General features: G+C 38.8%; 1 protein-coding gene across 1 annotated transcript; it reads left to right on the forward strand.

Annotated features, from left to right (window-relative positions):
* Positions 1-1,617: 1,617 nt before the first annotated feature.
* On the forward strand, positions 1,618-21,530 carry LOC307157609 (uncharacterized protein; the record flags this gene model as incomplete). Its single annotated transcript, XM_079869538.1, has 10 exons — positions 1,618-1,699; positions 4,645-4,836; positions 5,175-6,121; positions 6,241-6,781; positions 16,471-16,638; positions 16,736-16,823; positions 16,909-17,071; positions 17,170-17,276; positions 20,792-20,867; positions 21,414-21,530. 10 exons carry the CDS (start codon positions 1,618-1,620, stop codon positions 21,528-21,530), a joined length of 2,481 nt encoding a protein of 826 aa, XP_079725664.1.
* Positions 21,531-22,204: the final 674 nt, after the last annotated feature.

A 22,204-nucleotide genomic window follows, 5' to 3' on the forward strand; every position in this document is an offset into this window, starting at 1 on the left:
AGATTGTGCGTCCATAACAATTAATTGCCCATCAGTTTACTTTGGATAATGTATGCTAAATATTTTTTGTTGTTGTTGTTTTTTAGGAATATGGCTGCAGCTAGCTCTCCTTCTCCAGCACACTCACAAAGGGGCACGCAGTTCAGTTCTCCGTATGATGGAGAATCTTCCCGAGTAAGTCCACAGACATAATATTTACAGATGAAATATAATTGTTTACATCATCATAATATAAAAGTACATATTCTTGTGTGATATTACAAAAACTGTTGTCTTTTTTTATCCATGGCCATTAGTGATCGATAATGATAATAATACAGTGTCTTTGATTGTGTTATCAGTATGCTCACAGTGTGTTTTGTTTTGTTTTTTACAGATGTGACAATGAACTTGTCTAAGCACCTGTCCCGAAGAGAGCCAAGGCTAACCAGCAGGCAAGCAACAGGCAGTCCACTCTGGCATGGAAAACAGAGACTGATGTTGACATGGTTCCACAGACTGTGCGATTCCGTCCTGCACGAGAAACTGGACCGCAACTGAGCCCTGTAGACTCACATTCGCCCATGAGTGTATATAAACAATTTTTTTCAGAAAGTGCTGTCTCAACTCTGTGCCACAACACAGGAATTTACTGTGAGATACCTGCCTTTACTTTTGTTTATCGCTCACAATTGCTTTGTTTATAGCAGACTGATTAATTTATTTTGCTCACATTTGATTTGCTTAGAGCAAATTTAGAACATTTAGTTCCTCCACATAGAGGAATTACAATAAAACAGATTGAAAAACAAAACCTTTGAATCTCCTCTTCTTTGTTCAGGCACTTGATGGCCCATAAGCCACTGGAAGAGTGTATGTCACACCCCTGGTCTGAATCTCATTAATATTGATGGGCCATTGGGCCATTAATATTGATGGGCCACCCCTCCCATGCATAAACCTCTTCTGACAAAAAAACTGTTTTAGAAAGTTCAAATCAATGTACTGTTTTACGAGAACGATAAGGCAGGATGATTTTCACATCATTTTGAAGCCAGAACTCGAAGCTACAAAATTCATTAGTCAAAAGTCTTATTTACACATATTTAGTATGTGTTTTGTGGTCTTATTTCTGCAACTTTCATTTTTATTTTTTCCAATAACCACGCATAAACATTATTCTCTTAAAAATTCAAACATATACATGCATGTTGATCAGATATTTTGGTAGCCCTGTTTGTGCTATATAGAGTGAATTTACACCTTTGCCATTAGCATGTTTATAAATAACTGAAAAAAGCACAAATGTCAGAGCATGTCAGAACACCTCCAGGGCCCAGAAAACAGCTCAGACTCCAGAGGGTTAAAGAGGAAAAACATACCTTCATGTGGAATGAGTTGACATGTAAATGATGCAACAGGCATATTGACTATACCAGGTCTTCAGAAACACAGTACCAGTATACAATTCTTACATTCTCTAAGAGCCTATTTCAGTGTGAAATTTAGAAGACTGTGATAATGGAAGCATCTGTGATAGTGGAGGGATGTGCAATTGTGCATATGACAGGCTTCTCTCATATCACACAAAGTTACAGTCAGTAAGTCTTAAATACACACTCACAGCCTACCTGCACTATGACATCAGGGAGATTTGCCATCATCTCGGAGAGGCCGGGACGTAATGCCAAGGTCTTTGACATCAGAGACTCCAGTGTCGGTAATAGATTGCCATAATAACAATCATTTTCCCCTGGAATGAATGAATATGAATCAGTGAATGAATTACTTGTTTGATTCAAATGTTTAACATTCAAAAAAAGGAAAGGCAAGAAGCCACAGGTTTACATTAACCTATACTTTATCTCACCTTGTAAACGGTCCAAAGCTTTTGTAAGCGGTTTTGTGACTGTGCAATACTCTACAAGGAACTTGTACTCTCGCTCGGAAAAGGCTCGTACACCTAACTGACTGCAGAGAGTTGTCAACTGTGGTCTGGATATCTCAGTTATTCGTGCAACTGCATTGTGGAAAGAGTTCCATCTCGTCACTGTAGGCACCATGAGCTTTTTTCCACAAAGGCTTTCCACTAGCTCTGCAGCTACTGTAGACCGGCTGGCCTTAGTCCAGAGGGCAGAGCACTTCACAGAGCATTTCAAATGTAATCATATCATGTGTCTTCTTGATTAATGCAATCAAATTAAACAATTCATTAACCTGTTAAGCCGCAACCCCACTTTTGAAAAATCCCCAGAAATGCTCCAAACTTACTTTATAACGCAAATCGAGTATTTTAAATAATCTTCTGTGATCTAATTTGGCTTCAGATAAAAAAATCAGACAGAAAATATACTATTGCATAGTGTTCTGCCAATGATAAAGTCTATATCGATTAGCATTACATTATAAATATAATCTATTATTATGGAAATACCTGGCATGGCTTGAAAAACACAGGTAACTCAAATATCATTGCAATCATGTTTATTGTCTTCAAAACGTCTGTATCTGCATGTTACAGCGCGATCTCTTGTTAGCTTTGTGTGTATCAGTGACGTCCTGGAATGTCACATGATCATGGCTCTTCTTCATGTTCCATATATGGACTATTATTGTGCATATAGCACCCTCAGGCTATTGGTATGTATTGAAAACACAGCAGTATCAGAGTATCCAAGCGCTCATAATGATTACATCGGCGCATTTGGGTATAAATTCAATAAATATTATTCCTGTCTATAGAAATCTGATGTAAACCTATGAGAATATATCAATATTTCTCCAAATCTGCACATTTTTGAGCTAAAGCCCTGAGGGACGTTGTTTTGTGAATCGCTTTCATGACAACAGCACGGGAGTTTTTTTATGAATGAAAGCGGCTGACGCGCATAATTCATATTAAAGGTATCGACTCATTTTTTCATTTCATAACTCCTCCTGACACAAATTAAGAAATAACTGTCGCTATAAGTTTCTCAGAATACAATAGTGGTCAAATACTGAAACTTGAGTCTTATATCTTTTTAATGATGTATAGTTTGTCAAGGTATAAAATTAAATCTGATAGTAACTTTGAACTATATATAAAAAAACAGCTTCAGTGCGCCCGCACTGGTTTTAACTTATACATTTGCAAATAAGTACAAGTAAGTAAACTATTATTCAACTGACCTGAAAGCCTTAACAAAATTCGATCCATTGTCTGTGACTGTTGCTGTGACCTTCTCTGACAGTCCATAAGATGAGTGAACCTGCTCAATTTCAGTGGCCACAATGTCATATGTGTGTCGTCCTTTGATTCTTTTGCAGGCAAGGGCTGCTTTTTCACGATGGAAGTTGCTTGGATCAATCCAATGGGCAGTCATGCCTATGTAGCTTTTGTTGTGACAAGTCCAGATGTCAGCGGTCGTTGACACATACTCAGTGCTCTCAAACGTTTTCTTCAGCTCACTTTCCATCATGGCGTAACATTTATCTAGGTACATTGCGAAGGTTTTCCTGTCGGAAAACGGCTGGTCTGTCCCTGCTATCGGTATTTTGCAGATTATCTTTCTAAAAGACAGCGATTCGACGGTAGAAAGAGGTAACATTTCTTCTACTACGTACGAGGCAACAAGCTTATTTATCTCGGATTTTGATGTTGGTAGTACTTTATGTTCAAATGAAAGTTTTTGCTGCTTGTGGGGCTGCTCGTTCATGACGCTCTGTCGCTTCGCAACGAGCTTGATGTGTCCGTGCTGTCGCTGCAGGTGCTTCATCAAGTTGGAGGTAGAGTTACAAGCGGTGGAGAGCAGCTTTCTCCCCGGGCAGAGTGTGCACTTCACCGTCAAGTTATTTTCCTTCCGTTGAACATATTCAAAATAATTACTGAATCTCCACCCGTCGAAACTAGCTTTCTGTTGCTGGGAACCTTCCTCTGAAAAAGAGCTTGCCGTTGTTGACGCTTCCATTTTTCCCCATCTGTCTTTGAGGGTGACGCTCTGCTGCTGGCTGCCGGGTGTCGACCAATCGGTGATGGTAAATGATACCTCGTGCCAAACCCAGACCAATCACTGTTCCATTCACGCCCTCCTCCCCTTCCCTTCTGTTCTCTGTGTTGTGTGCCTTGTGTGTGATGATGAAGGTGCTACTGGCAAATGTAACGCAAGTAACTAGCTCGGGAAAACTGTAATAATATTACCATTTTCAGACGAGTAATGCCTTACACTACCAGTTACTGAAAAAAGTAATATTATTACAGTAACGCGTTACTTTGTAACGCGTTACACCCAACACTGCCGTTAAGGGGTTTTATGCAACACTTAACGCTTTTTAACACTAGAAGTCCCAGAGATTTGTAACCCTCCTTTAGCCAAGTGGATGCTAACTGGCTAGTCTTTTGGCTATCATTAGCATCAATTCATGTGTAAATGTGGTCATTACCTGAGCAATCTGCAGGGGGGTTGGGGGGTGTGTGTGAATGGTTGCTGGTGGCTTGTTTGTATGTGTGGGGGAGGGAGGGCTGTTAAAAGCAGAGAACTTGATTGACCATGTCTCACATTGGCATGTAAGGTCTTGCCCAGGTGTAAACAGGTATGAATTAGCACATCTAATTGCATGCAGCTTGCTCTCAAATGAGAGGTAATTCCTTTTGTGCTGAGGTGGATAAAATCTCACTGCACATAGCCTACTACTTCAGTGCCCTCAAGAATTCTGTGGTGTACGAACCTCCTCTCCAAGAAAAGAAAATGCAGAGAAGACTCACCACTCGGCAGGCCTTGGAAATTATCCTGAGTGAAGTAAACCCTTGTGACTCAGATGGAGAAGACATAGAACTACAGCCGGATTCGGACTCAGAGCTGTCTGATCTGTCTTCAGGTTAAGTTTCATTTCATATTATTTCCTATTTCATTTCAAACCAGTAAGTGGAAAACACCAAAAAAGCAGAGTGGAGTGACATAAATATTTACTCTGCCTTTTTTGTATTGTCCACTTTTTTGTTTGTACTACTTAGCAGACATTCACTGCCATCTGAAGTGCAAAACATTATTAGTTGTTTCTTTGCTTTAGTTGTATCTTTTTATTTAGGAAGATATTTCAGACATTATTTCGATACAGAGAAGGAGATACTGGAATTATTATTAGTATCTATGCATGCATTTGTGATATCATTTGACTTTTCCATTGCTCACAATTTGAATTTGTTCACACTGCAGATGAGGAGACTGCTCCTCAACCAAAAAAGAGAGCCCGTTTGGGGACTGACCTGACAGAGACAGCGAAAGATGGCACAGTGTGGCGTGAAGAACAGGTGGGGATGCGTCTCCCTTTCACCCCAATCAAAGCGTACGCTGCAGATGGAGAGCCAACGGCTAAGGCCAGGAAAAGTATCTCGAGTCGCCTTCAGAGCTTCCTGTGTTTCATCACTCTTGACATGCTTCATAGCATTCAAGAATGGACTATTCAACATGCACAGGAAACGGAGCATGTTCATTGGTTCATGGCCCTCCCTGAACTAATGGCATTTATTGCAATTGTCATCTTGCGGGGGCTTACCAAGGTTCCATCACTACGTGACTGCTGGTCAGCAAACCTGGGAAACCCACATATCATTGGAACAATGCCGCGAAACCGCTTCCAAGACATCATGCGACACCTACGCTTTGATGACAGGTCCACCCGGAGGGATCGAGCAAAGACTGATAAGTTTGCTGCAATTTCCAGTGTGTGGGGATCATTTGTCACCAATTGCATCACGTCCTACAACCCTGGTCTACATATCACCGTTGATGAACAGCTTTTCCCATCAAAGACTCGCTGCTGTTTCCTGCAGTATATTGCAACTAAACCTGACAAGTTTGGGATCAAGTTTTGGGTGGCTTGCGACCTAAAATCCAAGTACATTTGTAATGTCCTCCCATATCTTGGCAAGGACCCTAGTCGTCCCAGTGGAGAGAGACTGTCTGAAAATGTAGTGATGAGGCTGATGGAACCATTCCTAGACAAGGGCAGAAATGTTACCACGGACAATTTCTTCACATCGCTGTCACTTGCGCATAAACTTCTTAGCCGGAAAACCACCATCCTCGGCACAGTCAACAAGATTCGCCGGGAAATCCCTCAATCCGCTAGACACACAGATCGCAATGAATTCACCACTCAGGTATGTTGCAGGTCTTTTGTGGTTCTATGTTTGTGTTTCTAATTTTTAGAATCAACACCGCCAAGTGTATCATTGTGTGTAAAAGTGCTATGAAAATAACAATTTATCTTATTTATTAGGTGTTTTCAACCACTGCTGCTACGCTGACGGCATATGCGCCCAAACGGAAGAAGACCGTCTACATTCTTAGCAGCATGCACAGCGTGATTCAGACTGATAATACCACCAAAAGGAAGCCAAACACTGTCACCCTTTACAACACCACAAAGTGCGGCGTGGATGTGATGGACCAGATGGTGCGGGAGTACACTGTCCGCACAGGGACACGGCGCTGGCCAGTTGCCGTGTTCTATAACATGATTGACATGGCAGCACTGAATGCACATGTGCTGTATCAAGCATGCACCGGAAGGCAGGAAAGACGGGTGGACTTCCTGGTGGAGCTTGCAAGAGAGTTGGCTAACTCTCATATGTGTGCGAAGAAGGCAAGAAAAGAACAATTGCTTCGGACACAACCCTCCACACCTAGCCCTGGAAAAAGAGCCATGTGTCAAGTCAAACACCAATGCAAGAACAATCATGCCACTGTGCGATGTGTTCACTGCTACAGATACACATGTGGTAAATGCAGACGGGAGATACCATGGCAGTGCCAGGATTGTGAGTGATTGCTGGAATGTACTCACTCACTTTTTAATAATATTTGTAAATATGTGTACAAATGGTTGGTTTCTATTTTATTTTGTACTGTTTTTATCAATAAATCTCAGCAACAAAGGAAAAAAAACATGTGTGTTGATTTCTCCCTAAGATGGCAAAGTGAAACACAAGTTTCCTTGAAGTGGCTCAGCATGGCCCCACATTATTTACATAACAAAAGCAACCGTTCACAGGTGATTAAGGATATTAGCCTAAAGCCTTCCAGCCCATCGGCTGTCCTGCGGGTTTTATAGGTAGAAAAGCCAAATGGCTGCTCTCTGGGACTTCTAGTGTTAAGGGATTATTTAAGTGAAAAAACAGCATTTAAGGGAAATTCTAAGTGTTTATGACATTTCACTTAAAGACACCCTTAAGTAACACTTAAGGTTTTTTTTCTGCAACACCATTAGGTTTAAGGGAAACATAAGGGCGAACTTAAGGGAAAATTACACTTAAGGTGCTTTATGCAACCGGGCACAGGTGCTCAAGCCCCCTTTGATGTCTATGTGTGCACGTGCCTGCTCCTGAGTCGGACTTGGCAATTAAGTCCGAACTTTGCGTACTTGCTATCGAGAAACGCCTAATTTCGGTGCTTGGCTTCTTGTGACAAACACGCCGAGAAGCAAGAACAAGATCTGCTGTATGTCATCCATTGTTGTTTATGTTGCTTTCTTCACGCGAAAATGACATCGTTCCAGTCTCACACAAAGCCCGCCCTTTTACCCATATATGGATTGGCCAGAAGGTGGGCAGGGTTAGGATTTCCCGAGATTTTTCAAGATGGCGCCGCCCATACCCCCCATAAACACCCATAAGTCTATGGGTGACGTCACAGATGCTTTGTCCATATTTTTTACAGTCTATGGACAAAACGCCCCACAGAACAGAGGGGCGGGGTGAGCAAAGCTCATTATCATTTAAAGACACATGCACTTAAATGGCGTGCTGAAAACAGAGCTGTTTTTGACCAGGTAAAATTAGTGTTTTCTATGGCTTTATATTTGTGCCTCAATCCTGAGCGAGTAATTGTAGGTTTTGGCACAGAGAACTATATTTTGCAAGCACATTACATTATATTTTGAACAGAAATTAACAATCGCAAAAAAATAAAATAATTTGAGCAAAGAAAAAACGATTCCGTGCTCAATACATGTATTTGCTATTATCCATATTAATGTGCAATAATAACCCCTCTCACGCAGTTTACTCAGGTGCTCTCTCACAAACTTATTCTCTGCGCTCCTGTCAAGTCCCTCTCTCTCTCTGTCAACCTCTTAATTCTGTGCGCGCTCAACTCTTGACACATAGTCAGGGGGCCAAAACTGATATTAAAACTTTGTTGGACACTTTTTGGTACAAGTATACAACCTATCCAGTATTAATATTTAACCCCTCAACATGTGTTCTAGCCAGGTTGTCAGCTTAGAAAATGTTTTTATATTCTTAAAAGTGGTAAAAGCGGATTTTTTCCCCAAAGTGCTTCCATTTTCTTCCATGTTACCTATTGTAATTTTGGGCAAATGTGCAATATAATCCAACTTATGTGCAAGCATGATCATTAAAAAATAATAATCAATAAATACCACAAGAGTATCACACCACAAGGGTCACTGTTGTATCAGCACAGCTGTGATTTGGCAGCAGATTGAGGCAGCAGATCCAGAGAAGATGATCACAGCAGGTGTCAACAGGACAGTGTGAACAAAACTTTATAAAGAAGTGAATCACACAATCACACAACAGATTAACTTGATCTATTGAGCATACCTCGGTTGTAACGAGTGGTTATTTCAGTCAAAGTTGCTCTTCTATCAGCTTGAATCAGTCGGCCCATTCTCCTCTGACCTCTAGCATCAACAAGGCATTTTCACCCACAGGACTGCCGCATACTGGATGTTTTTCCCTTTTCACACTATTCTTTGTAAACCCTAGAAATGGTTGTGCGTGAGAATCCCAGTAACTGAGCAGATTGTGAAATACTCAGACCGGCCCGTCTGGCACCAACAACCATGCCACACTTAAAATTGCTTAAATCACCTTTCTTTCCCATTCTGACATTCAGTTTGGAGTTCAGGAGATTGTCTTGACCAGGACCACACCCCTAAATGCATTGAAGCAACTGCCATGTGATTGGTTGATTAGATAATTGCATTAATGAGAAATTGAACAGGTGTTCCTAATAATCCTTTAGGTGAGTGTATAGCTAGGCTAATTTACTTTCATAATTACTAGCTTACTTACTAATAGGTAAATTAAGTTTTGTGCAGATGTGTAATGGAAATATTATGTTTTTAATTTATTTGCTGTTTTGTCTATTTTACAGTCTGCTATAGCTAAAAGTGGTAATAAGTTTGTTAGATAGCAAAGCCCTCAGCTTATGTCAGAGGACATTGTAGTGATCCACTCAGAAACCAATCAGACTAGTGTAGTGAAAAATTTATTTTTCCTTCAGATGAGATAACATGGATCCAGAGGGAGCTGTAAGCCTAGCGTCCAAAGAAAAACAAATAGGAAGAGATAATGATTGGGAAAAATGTCAAGTCAAGTCAAGTCATCTTCATTTATATAGCGCTTTTAACAATGTAGATTGTTTCAAAGCAGCTTTACAGAGATAAACGTATAATTTAAGGTAAGATTGTTTTGGCTTTATAGATGATCTTTAATAAAGTTATTTTCCAGCTAAAGTTAGTTTTGATTGATTCGCTTCCGTCGCAACGATCATTTGTTATTAAATTAGGGGTCACCAAGACGACACCATTCTCTCTACACAGACTTTAAACGCGAACCTGTGAGAAAAGCTGATGGCGTTCATATGCGCATCAAGAATTGGTTCTATAGTTATGTGCGTTTGAATATATGTGTGCAGGTTTGTAATTCCCTACAAACCAAGCCTAAACAAATTACTGGTGTTTCCTTATAGTTTTGATTAAGAATTTTATTTTATTTTATCAATTCGGGGTAGATACGCAAATTGAGTTTTCCCGACAACGCTTTATCTGTAGGGTGGTAAAGGGATCCTCCATAGGGAGAGACTAGTTGGCACTTCAGCACTGCGTTGTCATCGGGTCCAGGCAAAGGTCCTTCGTCAGATCTGGATACGGCCTGGATCCGGCAGGCTGCGGGAGGAAGACACTAAAATTAGCGTAGATGCCATTCTTCTCATGATGTAACAAGTACATCAGGATTTATGGGAAGTGTTCCCGGTTCCAGCTGACCTAATCTATGCAGCCTAACATTGAATTATAGAAGTCTGTAATGTATTATGTGAATGCTAAGTCAAAGAGATGTTTCTTTAATCTAGCTTTGAACTGACAGAGTGTGTCTGCTTCCCGGACAATGTTAGGAAGATTGTTCCAAAGTTTTGGTGCTAAATAGGAAAAGGATCTACCGCCAGCAGTCCATTTTGATATTCTAGGTATTATCAACTGGCCGGAATTTTGAGATCGCAATAGACGTGAAGGACTATAATGCGTTAAGAGCTCGCACAAGTACTGCGGAGCTAAACCATTTAGTGCTTTGTAAGTAATCAGCAATATTTTAAAATTGATGCGATGATTAATAGGGAGCCAGTGCAGTAGTGACAGAACCGGGCTAATATGGTCATACTTCCTGGTTCTGGTAAGAACTCGAGCTGCTGCGTTTTGAACTAGCTGTAGTTTGTTTATTAAGCGTGCAGGGCAACCACCCAGTAGAGCATTACAATAATCTAGCCTTGATGTCATGAAAGCATGAACTAACTGTTCCGCATTTGTCAATGAGAGCATATGACGTAATTTAGATATATTTTTAAGATGGAAAAATGCGGTTTTACAGATACTAGACACGTGACTTTCAAATGAAAGATTGGTATCAAAGAGCACACCCAGGTTCCTAACCGACGACGAAGACTTAACAAGTCAAGTCAAGTCAAGTTTATTTATATAGCGCTTTTCACAACATAGGTTGTATCAAAGCAGCTTCACAGTAATAAATAAAAACAATACATCAATGTTTGTTTATAGTGGAACGTCCACGTTTGGTAATGCTGATCAATGGTATCGTTGATTGATTAATTCAATTAAATATCCCCAAATATCCCCAACAGAGCAGCCATCAAGTGTTAGACAGTATTCTAGGTTATTACGTGAGGAAGTTTTTTGTCCAATAATTAGAATCTCTGTTTTTTCAGAATTTAGAAGTAGGAAATTATGAGTCATCCAATTTTTTTATATCAGCTATGCATTCTGTAATGTTTCATTTGTCAAGACAAATATGGAAAATACAGCCAAGATAAAGCCCTTTGATTGAAGTGATTTTTCAGGAAGTGGGGTCTTTGTGCTCTTTCTGGAGATTTTTGTTGTATAATACTGTGCAATATTGTTGCAATATAATAGACACACACAATTATTTGCATTGTGCTTAGCTTGACCTTGCTTATTCAATCCATTCAGTCTCAAAGGGATGAGACTGACAACCTGAGAGCCAACCTCTGCCAACCTGAGAGCCACTGCTTTGATGGGGAAAAACATACCTTTGTCATACGACTATTACATAGTTATTACTACTAACTAGTTACTAACCCCTAACCCTAAAGAAGTGAGAGAGCAGTTTTGTTAGGATGGAATTAATAACTATAGTGATAATTAAATATAATTTGTGTTACAACCTGGTACACTAATTAAGTCAAATAGCACCATAGACCATCATCTACAGTTCTAAATTTCCGCCTTGACATTAAAGTATTATAACTTGTGCAGCATTGCACTGTCTCTCCTTACAAGCTTTAAACTTGGCTTGACTCATTCCCATAGATATGGGTACTGATTGATAGAGGTTTTGGGATACTAGGTTATGTTTCCAAGCTGATATTCACTTTGAAAACTGGTTCTCTTTAGGCGGAGATTGTTTTTTTCATGTTCTAGTTCTGTTGTCTCTTACACTGTACAATAAATGTTCATTCTGACACTTCAGCAGACATCCCATGAGTGTTGGCTTTCATTTGATACAATTTTTATGAATATGGTCCTTGTGGTTGTGGAGATATTCAACATTTACTGTTGGCATGTCGTGTTGAGCAGGAAACCAAAAAATTGGCCTGAAATTGCTTGTACAAGTCACAAAAGACAAAAATCAGCTTGACAACCACCCTAATATCTTACCTATGGATGTCTTCTAACTAAAAAAAATAGGGTGACAGCTTGTACCAAAACATGTCCGCAAAAGTCTTAACGGAAGCCCTTTTCAGAATTGGCCCCCTGACTAACACACGCTCGCTCAACTTACAACAGCAATACAAGTGTGCCACAAAATCAACCAATCGGAAAATTAAAGGTCAATTGTGATTGGCTGTTGGTCTCCAATCACCACGCAGCACAAATAAGACGAAAAACCCGGGATTTTATGGATAGATGTCTACTCTAGCCACCATCAAACATGACAGAGTCAAATGGTGAAAACGGCAACAATATGCCACAACGTCAGGTGAGTTAGTAATTTCTAGTTTTATGATGTTACGGTTTTCTATGCCTTTGATGAAACCCTGCTATTATCTGACCATTTCTTAAAAAAATAAGTTTGCTAGCTAGCTGAAGCTTATAACTTAAGCTAATAACCTACCGGCTAGCGTTAATGACAGCAAGCATTGCTAACTCTTGTAGAATATTACTTGTAACTTATTTATTGTAATTTTAATGATTCAGGGTAATGGTACAGTTGAGTCAGCAGCCAGAAATTTGGTGTCTGTGCTGCTAAACAGTACGGCCACAAACTGGCCAACACGGCCGTCAGAGACAGAGCTCCCTGTCCCAAGAAATGTGCCTGTAACAGTGCAGCAAGAAATCACAAGGTTCATTATTCACCTACAGTACTGTAGATATGCTTATATTCAATTTTCAAATCATGACAAATTTTTTTACGTGTTAAATGCAATTTGGTAACGTCCAGTTGCTTAATTACTTGGATGTCTACTGTATATTCAAAATAGGCATTATGATTCACCTTGAGACATGACCTTGGATTTCTAGGCCAATTGCCTTGCAAAAAATATGCTATTTAGAATATTAGCTTGATTGTTATATTTACTGTATATATAATAAACTAATATAAAGCTATACTTTAATCCACAGATCTTTTCCAGGATATTTCAAATCAAACTTCAGTCGTGGTAAAAAGAGGTGTTTGACTGCCACCAAGCAACTGGTAAAGACAAGCAAAACAACTGCTCTCAATTTTTATCTTCTTTCCAAAAATACATCCCACACACCGTTGCCAACTGAGGAGCTTGAACTCCTCCAGGCGGGTATGGGAAGACAAACAGTGTCTCTTCCAGAAGATGGTGACCACACAGAGGTACATATCCCAGTCCTGCTTTTTACGTGAATGAAAGATAGTTATTGTAAAATATCTTGTCACTGTCAAGGATTTTTCTGTCGGTATCTTTATTTTAATTTTACTTTCTCGTTAACCAAGATTTCAAAGCACCTGGCTAACACATTTACAAAAATGGAGGATCTTTGTGGGGGATTGCATAAGGCACCAGGTCTGTAAGTCTATGATTGTTTTGTTGAATTGTCATATTTACTGTTAATCAAATGCCAATCTTCTATTTATTTTTGGTGCATGTAAACCCTTATGGTGTATTAATTACTTGCTGCAAGCATTAGAAATGACAGATGGACAAAATTTATTTTTTTTTCTTCAACAAAACAAATCATTTTAAGGCATTTTCTATATTTTCTCTCTCTCTTTCTCTAAATAAAGGTGGCAGTGGTCGACGAAAGCTGACTGTCATTCCACCAGAAGCAGAGGGGTATTCTGTTAAAGCTCTGCGAGCTGCGTCAGCAGGGGGCAAAGCCACTTTTTACATCGTACCACTCCAGGAGACTTTAGACACCTCTCCTCTGCCTCCTGACTCAGAGTAACACTTGTGGAGAACAAGTGCAAGGTAAGGCCATAACTAAAATCACTTTAATTGCCTTTTGCACCAGTAATCTTTGTTTCAGTTGCTTGTAACATGGAGCGACTTTCTTTCACATTTCAGGTGGTTTGTCCAATTTGCACCAAAGAATTCCCAGACGATGAGATCACATTCCATGCTAGCCTTTGTGGAGAGAGGTAATCTGCTTTGTTCAGCTCTCTGTATAATTTTTTTTTTTTTTTTTTCAGGTTAAAGTCTATGTATACATATACAGGTGTTTGAAACGGCATTTGTTTTCATGTACAGCTTTGAATCTATAGTGACTGCTGAAGCAAATAGCAGTGGCAGTGGCCCAAGTACCCATGCTCAAACTCCAGTATGTAAATCAATAAGGTATGTTTTATTTAGATGCCTTTCGTGTGAGTTTATATCAAATACAGAAATATTTATTTACACAATCCATGTTTTCATGTTTTTTAGCCATCTTATCTAGACATCACATACTATCAAATTATTTAACACAGCCCATGGTGGGTAACACTTTATAATAACGTTGAGTTGTAATGGTTAGTTAATGATGAACTAATCATATACAAAACATTCATAAATGAGTAGCAAGTGATATACTAACATTTTATGTATGTTTTGTAAATTCCGTTACAAGTAATTTACAAGTAATTAGTTAATGATTAACTAATTATTTACGAAACATGACTATGCGTTCATAAGTGATTAATAAGTGATATGTTAATGATTTTATGTATGTTTTGTATATTCAGTTATAAGTCATTTACATTTGATTAGTTAATGATTAACTAATGTACAAAACATGAAAATGCGTTTCATAAATGTTTAATAAATTGTTACATTTTTTTGTATGTTTTGCTCACATCAGGTGCACAGTGGTTAAAGACTCCATGTGTTTCAGAGAAGACAGCTGTCTATACCCTCATCAGTCAGCACTTACACTGCAGTACACACTACACTACACACTACACACTACAGAAGACAGCTGTCTATACCCTCACCAGTCAGCACTTACACTGCACTACACACTACACTACACTACACACTACACTACACACTACAGAAGACAACTGTCTATACCCGCACCAGTCAGCACTTACACTGCAGTGCACACTACACACTACACTACACACTACAGAAGACAGCTGTCTATACCCTCACCAGTCAGCACTTACACTGCACTACACACACTACACTACACACTACACTACAGAAGACAGCTGTCTATACCCTCACCAGTCAGCACTTACACTGCAGTACACACTACACTACACACTACAGAAGACAGCTGTCTATACCCTCACCAGTCAGCACTTACACTGCACTACACACTACACTACACTACACACTACACTACAGAAGACAGCTGTCTATACCCTCACCAGTCAGCACTTACACTGCAGTACACACTACACACTACACTACAGAAGACAGCTGTTTATACCCTCACCAGTCAGCACTTACACTGCAGTGCACACTACACTACACACTACACTACACACTACAGAAGACAGCTGTCTATACCCTCACCAGTCAGCACTTACACTGCAGTACACACTACACTACACGCTACACTACACACTACACTACACACTACACTACACACTACAGAAGACAGCTGTCTATACCCTCACCAGTCAGCACCTACACTGCAGTACACACTACACTACACTACACACTACAGAAGACAGCTGTCTATACCCTCACCAGTCAGCACTTACACTGCAGTGCACACTACACTACACACTACACTACACACTACAGAAGACAGCTGTCTATACCCTCACCAGTCAGCACTTACACTGCAGTACACACTACACTACACTACACACTACACACTACAGAAGACAGCTGTCTATACCCTCACCAGTCAGCACCTACACTGCAGTACACACTACACTACACTACACTACACACTACAGTGTTCAACACCTGTTATAGATGATGTGTAAACGCATGAATAAATCATTTACAACACTTTCTGCATCCCCTAATCTAAAGTGTAAATTATTCATCACTTGTAAATGTGTTACACATCATTCATAGATACGATTCGTTGATCTTATGCCTTATTGATTCTTGAAGTGGTAATCTATGAATGATGTGTAACACATTTACAAGTGATGAACAATTTACACTTTAGGGGATGCAGAAAGCGTTGTAAATGATTTATTCATGCGTTTACACATCATTGTGTTGAACACTGTTACTGACCTGTTACAAATGATCTGTACGTGTATACAAGGCATTTACAACACTTTCTGCCCCCTCTAATTGCTGCATACATACATACAAAAAAAACATAATTTATTAAACATTTATGAAACGCATTTTCATGTTCTGTACATGATTAGTTAATCATTAACTAATCAAATGTAAATGACTTACAACTGAATATACAAAACATACATAAAATAATGAACATATCACTAATTAATCACTTATGAACGCATAGTCATGTTTCATAAATAATTAGTTAATCATTTACTAATCACTTGTAAGTGACTTGTAACGGAATTGACAAAACATACATAAAATGTTAGTATATCACTTGCTACTCATTTATGAATGTTTTGTAAATGATTAGTTCATCATTAACTATCCACTTATTAATGACTTACAACTCAACGTTATTATAAAGTGTTACCGAACTGGGAAATGGCAATAATGTATACACATTGTTTTTGATAATTTGGGACTATTTTATATGTTCTCTGTCCTCTTTAAGTACGGAAGATATATTGGACTTCCTTGAACATCAGAGAAGACCTTCCAGACAGGGGCATTCTGCAGTGGAAAAGAAAGAAAGCTGAATCTCCTGCCAGTACTCTGAAAGTGGTGTATATAGGAGAGGCAGGTATTGATACAGGAGCCCTTAGGAAAGAGTTTTTAACTGGTAAGTTGGTCATTTAATTGTTGTGTTCTAATATGAAACAAAACCAATCAATCAGCTAAAACTGGGTATTGCTGTTTTGTCTAAGATATGGTTTCAGGTATTGAAAACAGATTCTTCGAAGGAGCTGGAAACCAGGGTAAAAATCCCAAGTACTCCTTGACGGACCTTGATAACGAGAACTTCAGGTTTGTACATACTTTTTTTTTCACATTACTGCATGTACTGGATGTAAGGATTTTATAACTGAGATGTTTTCTACCTTGCACACAGAACTATTGGTGAAATAGTGGCAGTCAGCCTGGCACAAGGTGGCCCACCTCCTGCTTTTTTGAGAGGGTGGTGCTACAGCTTCCTCTGCACAGGAGAAGTGGACTTAAATTCTCTGTCTAAGGAAGATGTGGCCGATCTAGAATCCTGTCAACTCATCAGCAGGGTGAGCACTCTGTTATATATAAATTAGATAAAGATTAGTTTTAACATTTATTTTATTCGCTGCTTTATTTAAAAAATACTTATTTTCTTTTTTCTCAGGTTGAAGATTCTGCAGATGCTCAGTGTCTGATGTTGAACACTGATGAAATTATAAGCTGCGGATACACGAGCCAGATCAACCTAGACAGCAAAGAAAGCATCATTCGGTAAGAGTTTTAAATGAATATTACATTTCAAAATATTTTTCATTTAAAATTGTAAACATTTCAAATCATGTTTTTTTTCTCCAAAGAGCAATTGTTCTACATTCAACTACAAGACTAATTACAATGCTGCAGCAAATTCAAAAGGGCTTGGAACTGTATGGCCTGGTGGACCAGATGGCTACAAACCCTGAAGCTTGCCGCTCCTTTTGTTCCTGGGAACATTATCAAGGAATCAATTTTAACTGCCACTTAATCCTTTCTTACATTTGCCTAGTAATATATTGGAATTTCCATTTTGTATAACCTTTACAAGCCTATATTTCAACCAAATATGCATTCATTATATTTAACCAAATATGCATTCACTGTTTCTTTATAGCCTGATGCTGATTTCATAATGACGTGCGTCCAGCCCAATTTCAGTGAAAAGGGGACTTCTAAGGAGAGAACTGAGAGGAAGATCATCAACTTTCTGCAAGATTTCTTGCAGGAGGTTAAAATTTCAGGTACTATATTTTTTATAGTATGCATACTGTTGGAAATTTTTCTTTCATCGAAGCAGAGACCAGGAGACGTTGGGATCACGTTCAAACAGAAGTATTCTTTATTGAGCGCGGCTGCGGTTCGTCCAACAAAATCTAACTAAGGGAACTTTACATGGTATCTTATAGGCATTTTAGGAGGAGGGACTTTTGAAAGTGGAGACAAATTCAAACAAAGCATGTAACAGGTTTAGGTAACACCCTAGACTGAGGGTCTGGCCAATCCTAATTCAATCAGCATAAGGCTCCAAGAGCCATTTGGGTCCGAAAGCCATTTGCAGAACAAAAGGTGAGATTCTCAGTGAATCATTCGTGTGCTAATCCCATCAGTCTGAGTGAAACTGGGGCTTCAAGAGCCATTTAAGACAATAAGGAGAGAACAGGAATTGCAACTTTGCTGAGATCTTAACCTTAAAAGCTAAAATCAGTACCGTATTTTTCGGACTATAAGTCGCTCCGGAGTATAAGTCGCATCAGTCAAAAAATGCCTCATGAAGTGAAAAAAAAACATATATAAGTCGCACTGGACTATAAGTCGCATTTATTTAGAAATTTATTTCACAAAATCCAAGACCAAGAACAGACATTTAATCAGGAAAGGCAAGTTATTCAACTACACAGTAGCACACAGAACAACAGGCTGAATGTCCAGTATGTTAACGTAACACATTAACGCCCGTTTCACACATACTCCGTTTGTAGTGCGTATTTTTTTCCGTACCCTTGTTAACAGGTCAGAGCTTTCACAATGCACGCGGTTGCAGTCCGTCGATCCGTTCCAGGTGCGGTGTGTATACAGCAGTGCAGCGATCGTTTCCGCGCCGAGTCTATTTTTGCTGTGCTGCACGCGCTGAATTAAAGTGACAGCACACGGTTTGTGGTCAAAATGAATACAGATTGACCAGATTGACATGAAAATGTAGTAATTTCATCATAAATGCATTTAATTAAATACTAGCCTACTATTTTTCACAGTCATCTTTTTACTTCAAGTGTTGGTAAATCAAGGAAAACTACAATTTACTTCAACAAGGCGACATAATGAACAACACTCGTCTCATTCGTGGAGGTGGAAAAACAAGTTATTTGTGACATGCAAGATTTATTGTATAAAGATTTAAATTATGCAAAAGAAAGGGTATGAGTCTGCTGTTTTTGTCAATTTTAAGTTTTAATTTAAAATGTATGCGATTTTAATATAAGTGCATGGTTAAATATTTTACCACTTGCTTGAGCAACTTAATATATAATTATATAGAGGTAATGCATTGAATAATAGTTTGTTTAAATTGTGTTTAAACGTGAATACGTCTATTAAAGAGTATACGTATAAAGAGAATCGCAATGCTGACAAAAAACTTTTTCTTTTTTTTTTAAATAAAATTTGCTGATAACTTCTGGATTTGAAATACAATGTGTTTGGGGTTACAGCCGCGGGTCAGTTACATAGGTCAGTTACGCACTGCAAACGCAGCTTATGTGAAAGCACTTTAGCGCGTGCTGCTCCTGCACAGCATATGCACCGCACACGCACTGCACACGTTATTCAGCTACACAATAGCATAAAGAACAAATATCTGGCTGAATAAGCTAAATTAACATAAGCCAGCGAGTCCAACAAGCAAGTTACCAGTAAAAAAGTTCACCAAGCTCCCGCGATCTCATTCCTCATCATTTTCTTCATAATCCGTGTTGCTTCTGAACAACCCCGCTAACTAGAGCGCCCCCTCGCGGCTGTAGACGGTAATGTTTTCTCTTGGTTCATCTCAGTCTGAATTAATTTTGATATATAAGTCGCACCTGACTATAAGTCGCAGGACCAGCCAAACTATGAAAAAAAGTGCGACTTATAGTCCGGAAAATAGGGTATTCTTCACCGTGATGTTATGCAAGGAAGCATTTCTGAAATAGATTCTTAAGTTTGTAACCCTGCAAAACACAATTACACATGACAATTTGAATGTACTGAGCACATTCTTGAATAATTTATTTTATCTGTAAATTTGAATAGCTTCTCATGTTATTTGAAATATACATCGATCACAGATGGGGAGACAGAGAGTGCAGCTGGTGACGCAGAGCCTGTTGCAGTGCCACACGTGCTCCAGTGGATGACGGGGCAGTCCCACATCCCTATCCTCCCTGATGAAAAGAGACATTTCAAAATAACATGCAACTTTGACCACAACTGCAGGGAACGACTAGGAGATCACTCAGTTTGCTACCCAATTGTGAGTGCATGCACTCAGACTGTGACTTTTCCAGTACAGCATCTTAGCACTTACATTGACTTTAGAAGAATCATGAGTGAAGCAGTAAAATATGGTGGTGGATTCCACAGAGTTTAACACAACGAGATCTACTCAAATCAAAGCAATAACTAAGCAATCATTGTTTACTGATTTTGATTAGAATATTGTACATACAGAGGGTGGCAAAAGTAAAAAGTACTCTTCTGGGTGCTGCTGAGTTTACAAGTTTTGGGAAGTTCCTAATTCAGACAAAAGACTGGTAAAAATAGTCTTATAAAAATAGTAAAAATAGTTCATAAAAAAATCAGTGATCTATGAAATTAATACAAATTGTAAACCAATTATTGTGGTAAATATGTAGATGTAAACTACCATTACCTGTTAATTTGGGTTTTATTTAGGGACTTCCCAAAATGGGTGAACTCAGCACTTTTACTTTTGCCACCTCTAATTGTATAACATCTTTAGTATTTCTTTTTTAGAGCTAGATAGAACTCATAACAGTTGTTGCTACTGTTAGTTACATATCCCAAAGGGTGCCACTCCTTAAGTGCCTTTTTTTTTTTTTGCTGGTTCATTAATAAAAATAATGGGATGTTTTTGCCAAGTGCAATATTGTAACCAGCTAAGAAGTTCAGGCTTAAATGTCATTGTTGGTTGGATACTAGTTGCAAGTATCGTGTGTACAAGTCACGACCATGTGACTGAGAATGTTCCATAGGATCAAGAGTTCTCTGAAGTTCTTCCAGGGCTTCATCATCCAGTGGACACACAATTTCAGGAACCACAACTGTACAGTTGGTGTCTCCTTGCAGCATTGCACTCTCCCATTCAATGCCTGGATCTTGAAGTTCCTACAAAGCCAGAAAACAATTCAAATAAATTAAGACTTTGAACCTTAAAACGTTTTTCTGATGTTTTCTGTCTATTTAAAATAATTTAATATTTTTGGAAAAACAATTACAAAAAATGTTCATTAAAAACATTAAATTTAGAAATAAAAACTGCTGGTAATTGAACAAATGGCTGTTGCCAAGGATTTTATATATTTCTCAGTGTATTTAAAGGCATTTGTAGATAAACTATATTTAACCGCAACATTTACACAAAAATGACGGTCTTTTTTGGCAAATATGCTCTAAAGTCCAATTGACATTTTTGTCATGAAACAAGACATATCTGTCTGCCAGATTTTTGCAACTTAACTTTTTTTTATATATATATATATTTTGTGAACTGTCCTTTTTATATTTGTGTACCTCAAGACTCTCCCCTTCGTCTAGATCTTGTTGATGTCCCATATACCACAGCTGTTCAGGACTGAGACCTCCCTCTGTCCGTAGAGGATGATTATTCCATCCTCCAGTGAAGGTATCAAGGTCTGCTCGGAGTCGAGGGACAAAGATGAAGTGGACACCAAAGAGAGAAACCTCATCAGAGATATCAAGCAGACCGTCTGAGAGTGAAGAACATCGTGGTACTTGCTAGTGACCGCAACCCAGACATCCTGCCAAAGTCGCTCTATTCTAGAATGACATTTTAATTGGTTGACTTGGATTTATAAAGCAATTTGTACTTTATTTAAACAATTAAACTGCAAGAAGTATTTATGCAGTCGAAAATATCAAAACTTAACACAACTTACCTCTGATTGTGGAAACTCTTTCCCGAGATAAAGCTGGCTCTTCCTGTTCACCGTGTGGCGAACATAAAGTGTGCGATGTCCACGTTCTCAACACCCTGATCCCCCCTTACTCTAAGATAAAAAACAAATTTAAATGACATTCAGCAAGGTTTACTTTTACTTTAGAATTCGAAGTTATAATTTCTGGTATACAATTATAAGTTAATAAAAAAATCTGAAATATAAAAAACTGCCACTTCTCCAGATGTGTGTTTTGTCATGGCAAAAATACCTTGATGGTAAGCCATGAAGCTGGGTTGATCTCAGGAAGAATGAGAATGCAGTTGATGCTTTGTTATGTGTTGCAGCATCCAAGTACAAGATCTAATAAAACCACATGAAAAATGTTAATCTTCTTGCAGCTAATAAAGTTACATCCTAATAGCTGGCCTTGAGCTTTTAGTTTTGTTTAGTGAACATTCTACGGGCTTTAGTACCTAAATTATGATG

The sequence above is a fragment of the Squalius cephalus genome (assembly GCF_949319135.1).
Source record: "Squalius cephalus genome assembly, chromosome: 4".
Taxonomy (NCBI): Eukaryota; Metazoa; Chordata; class Actinopteri; order Cypriniformes; family Leuciscidae; genus Squalius; species Squalius cephalus.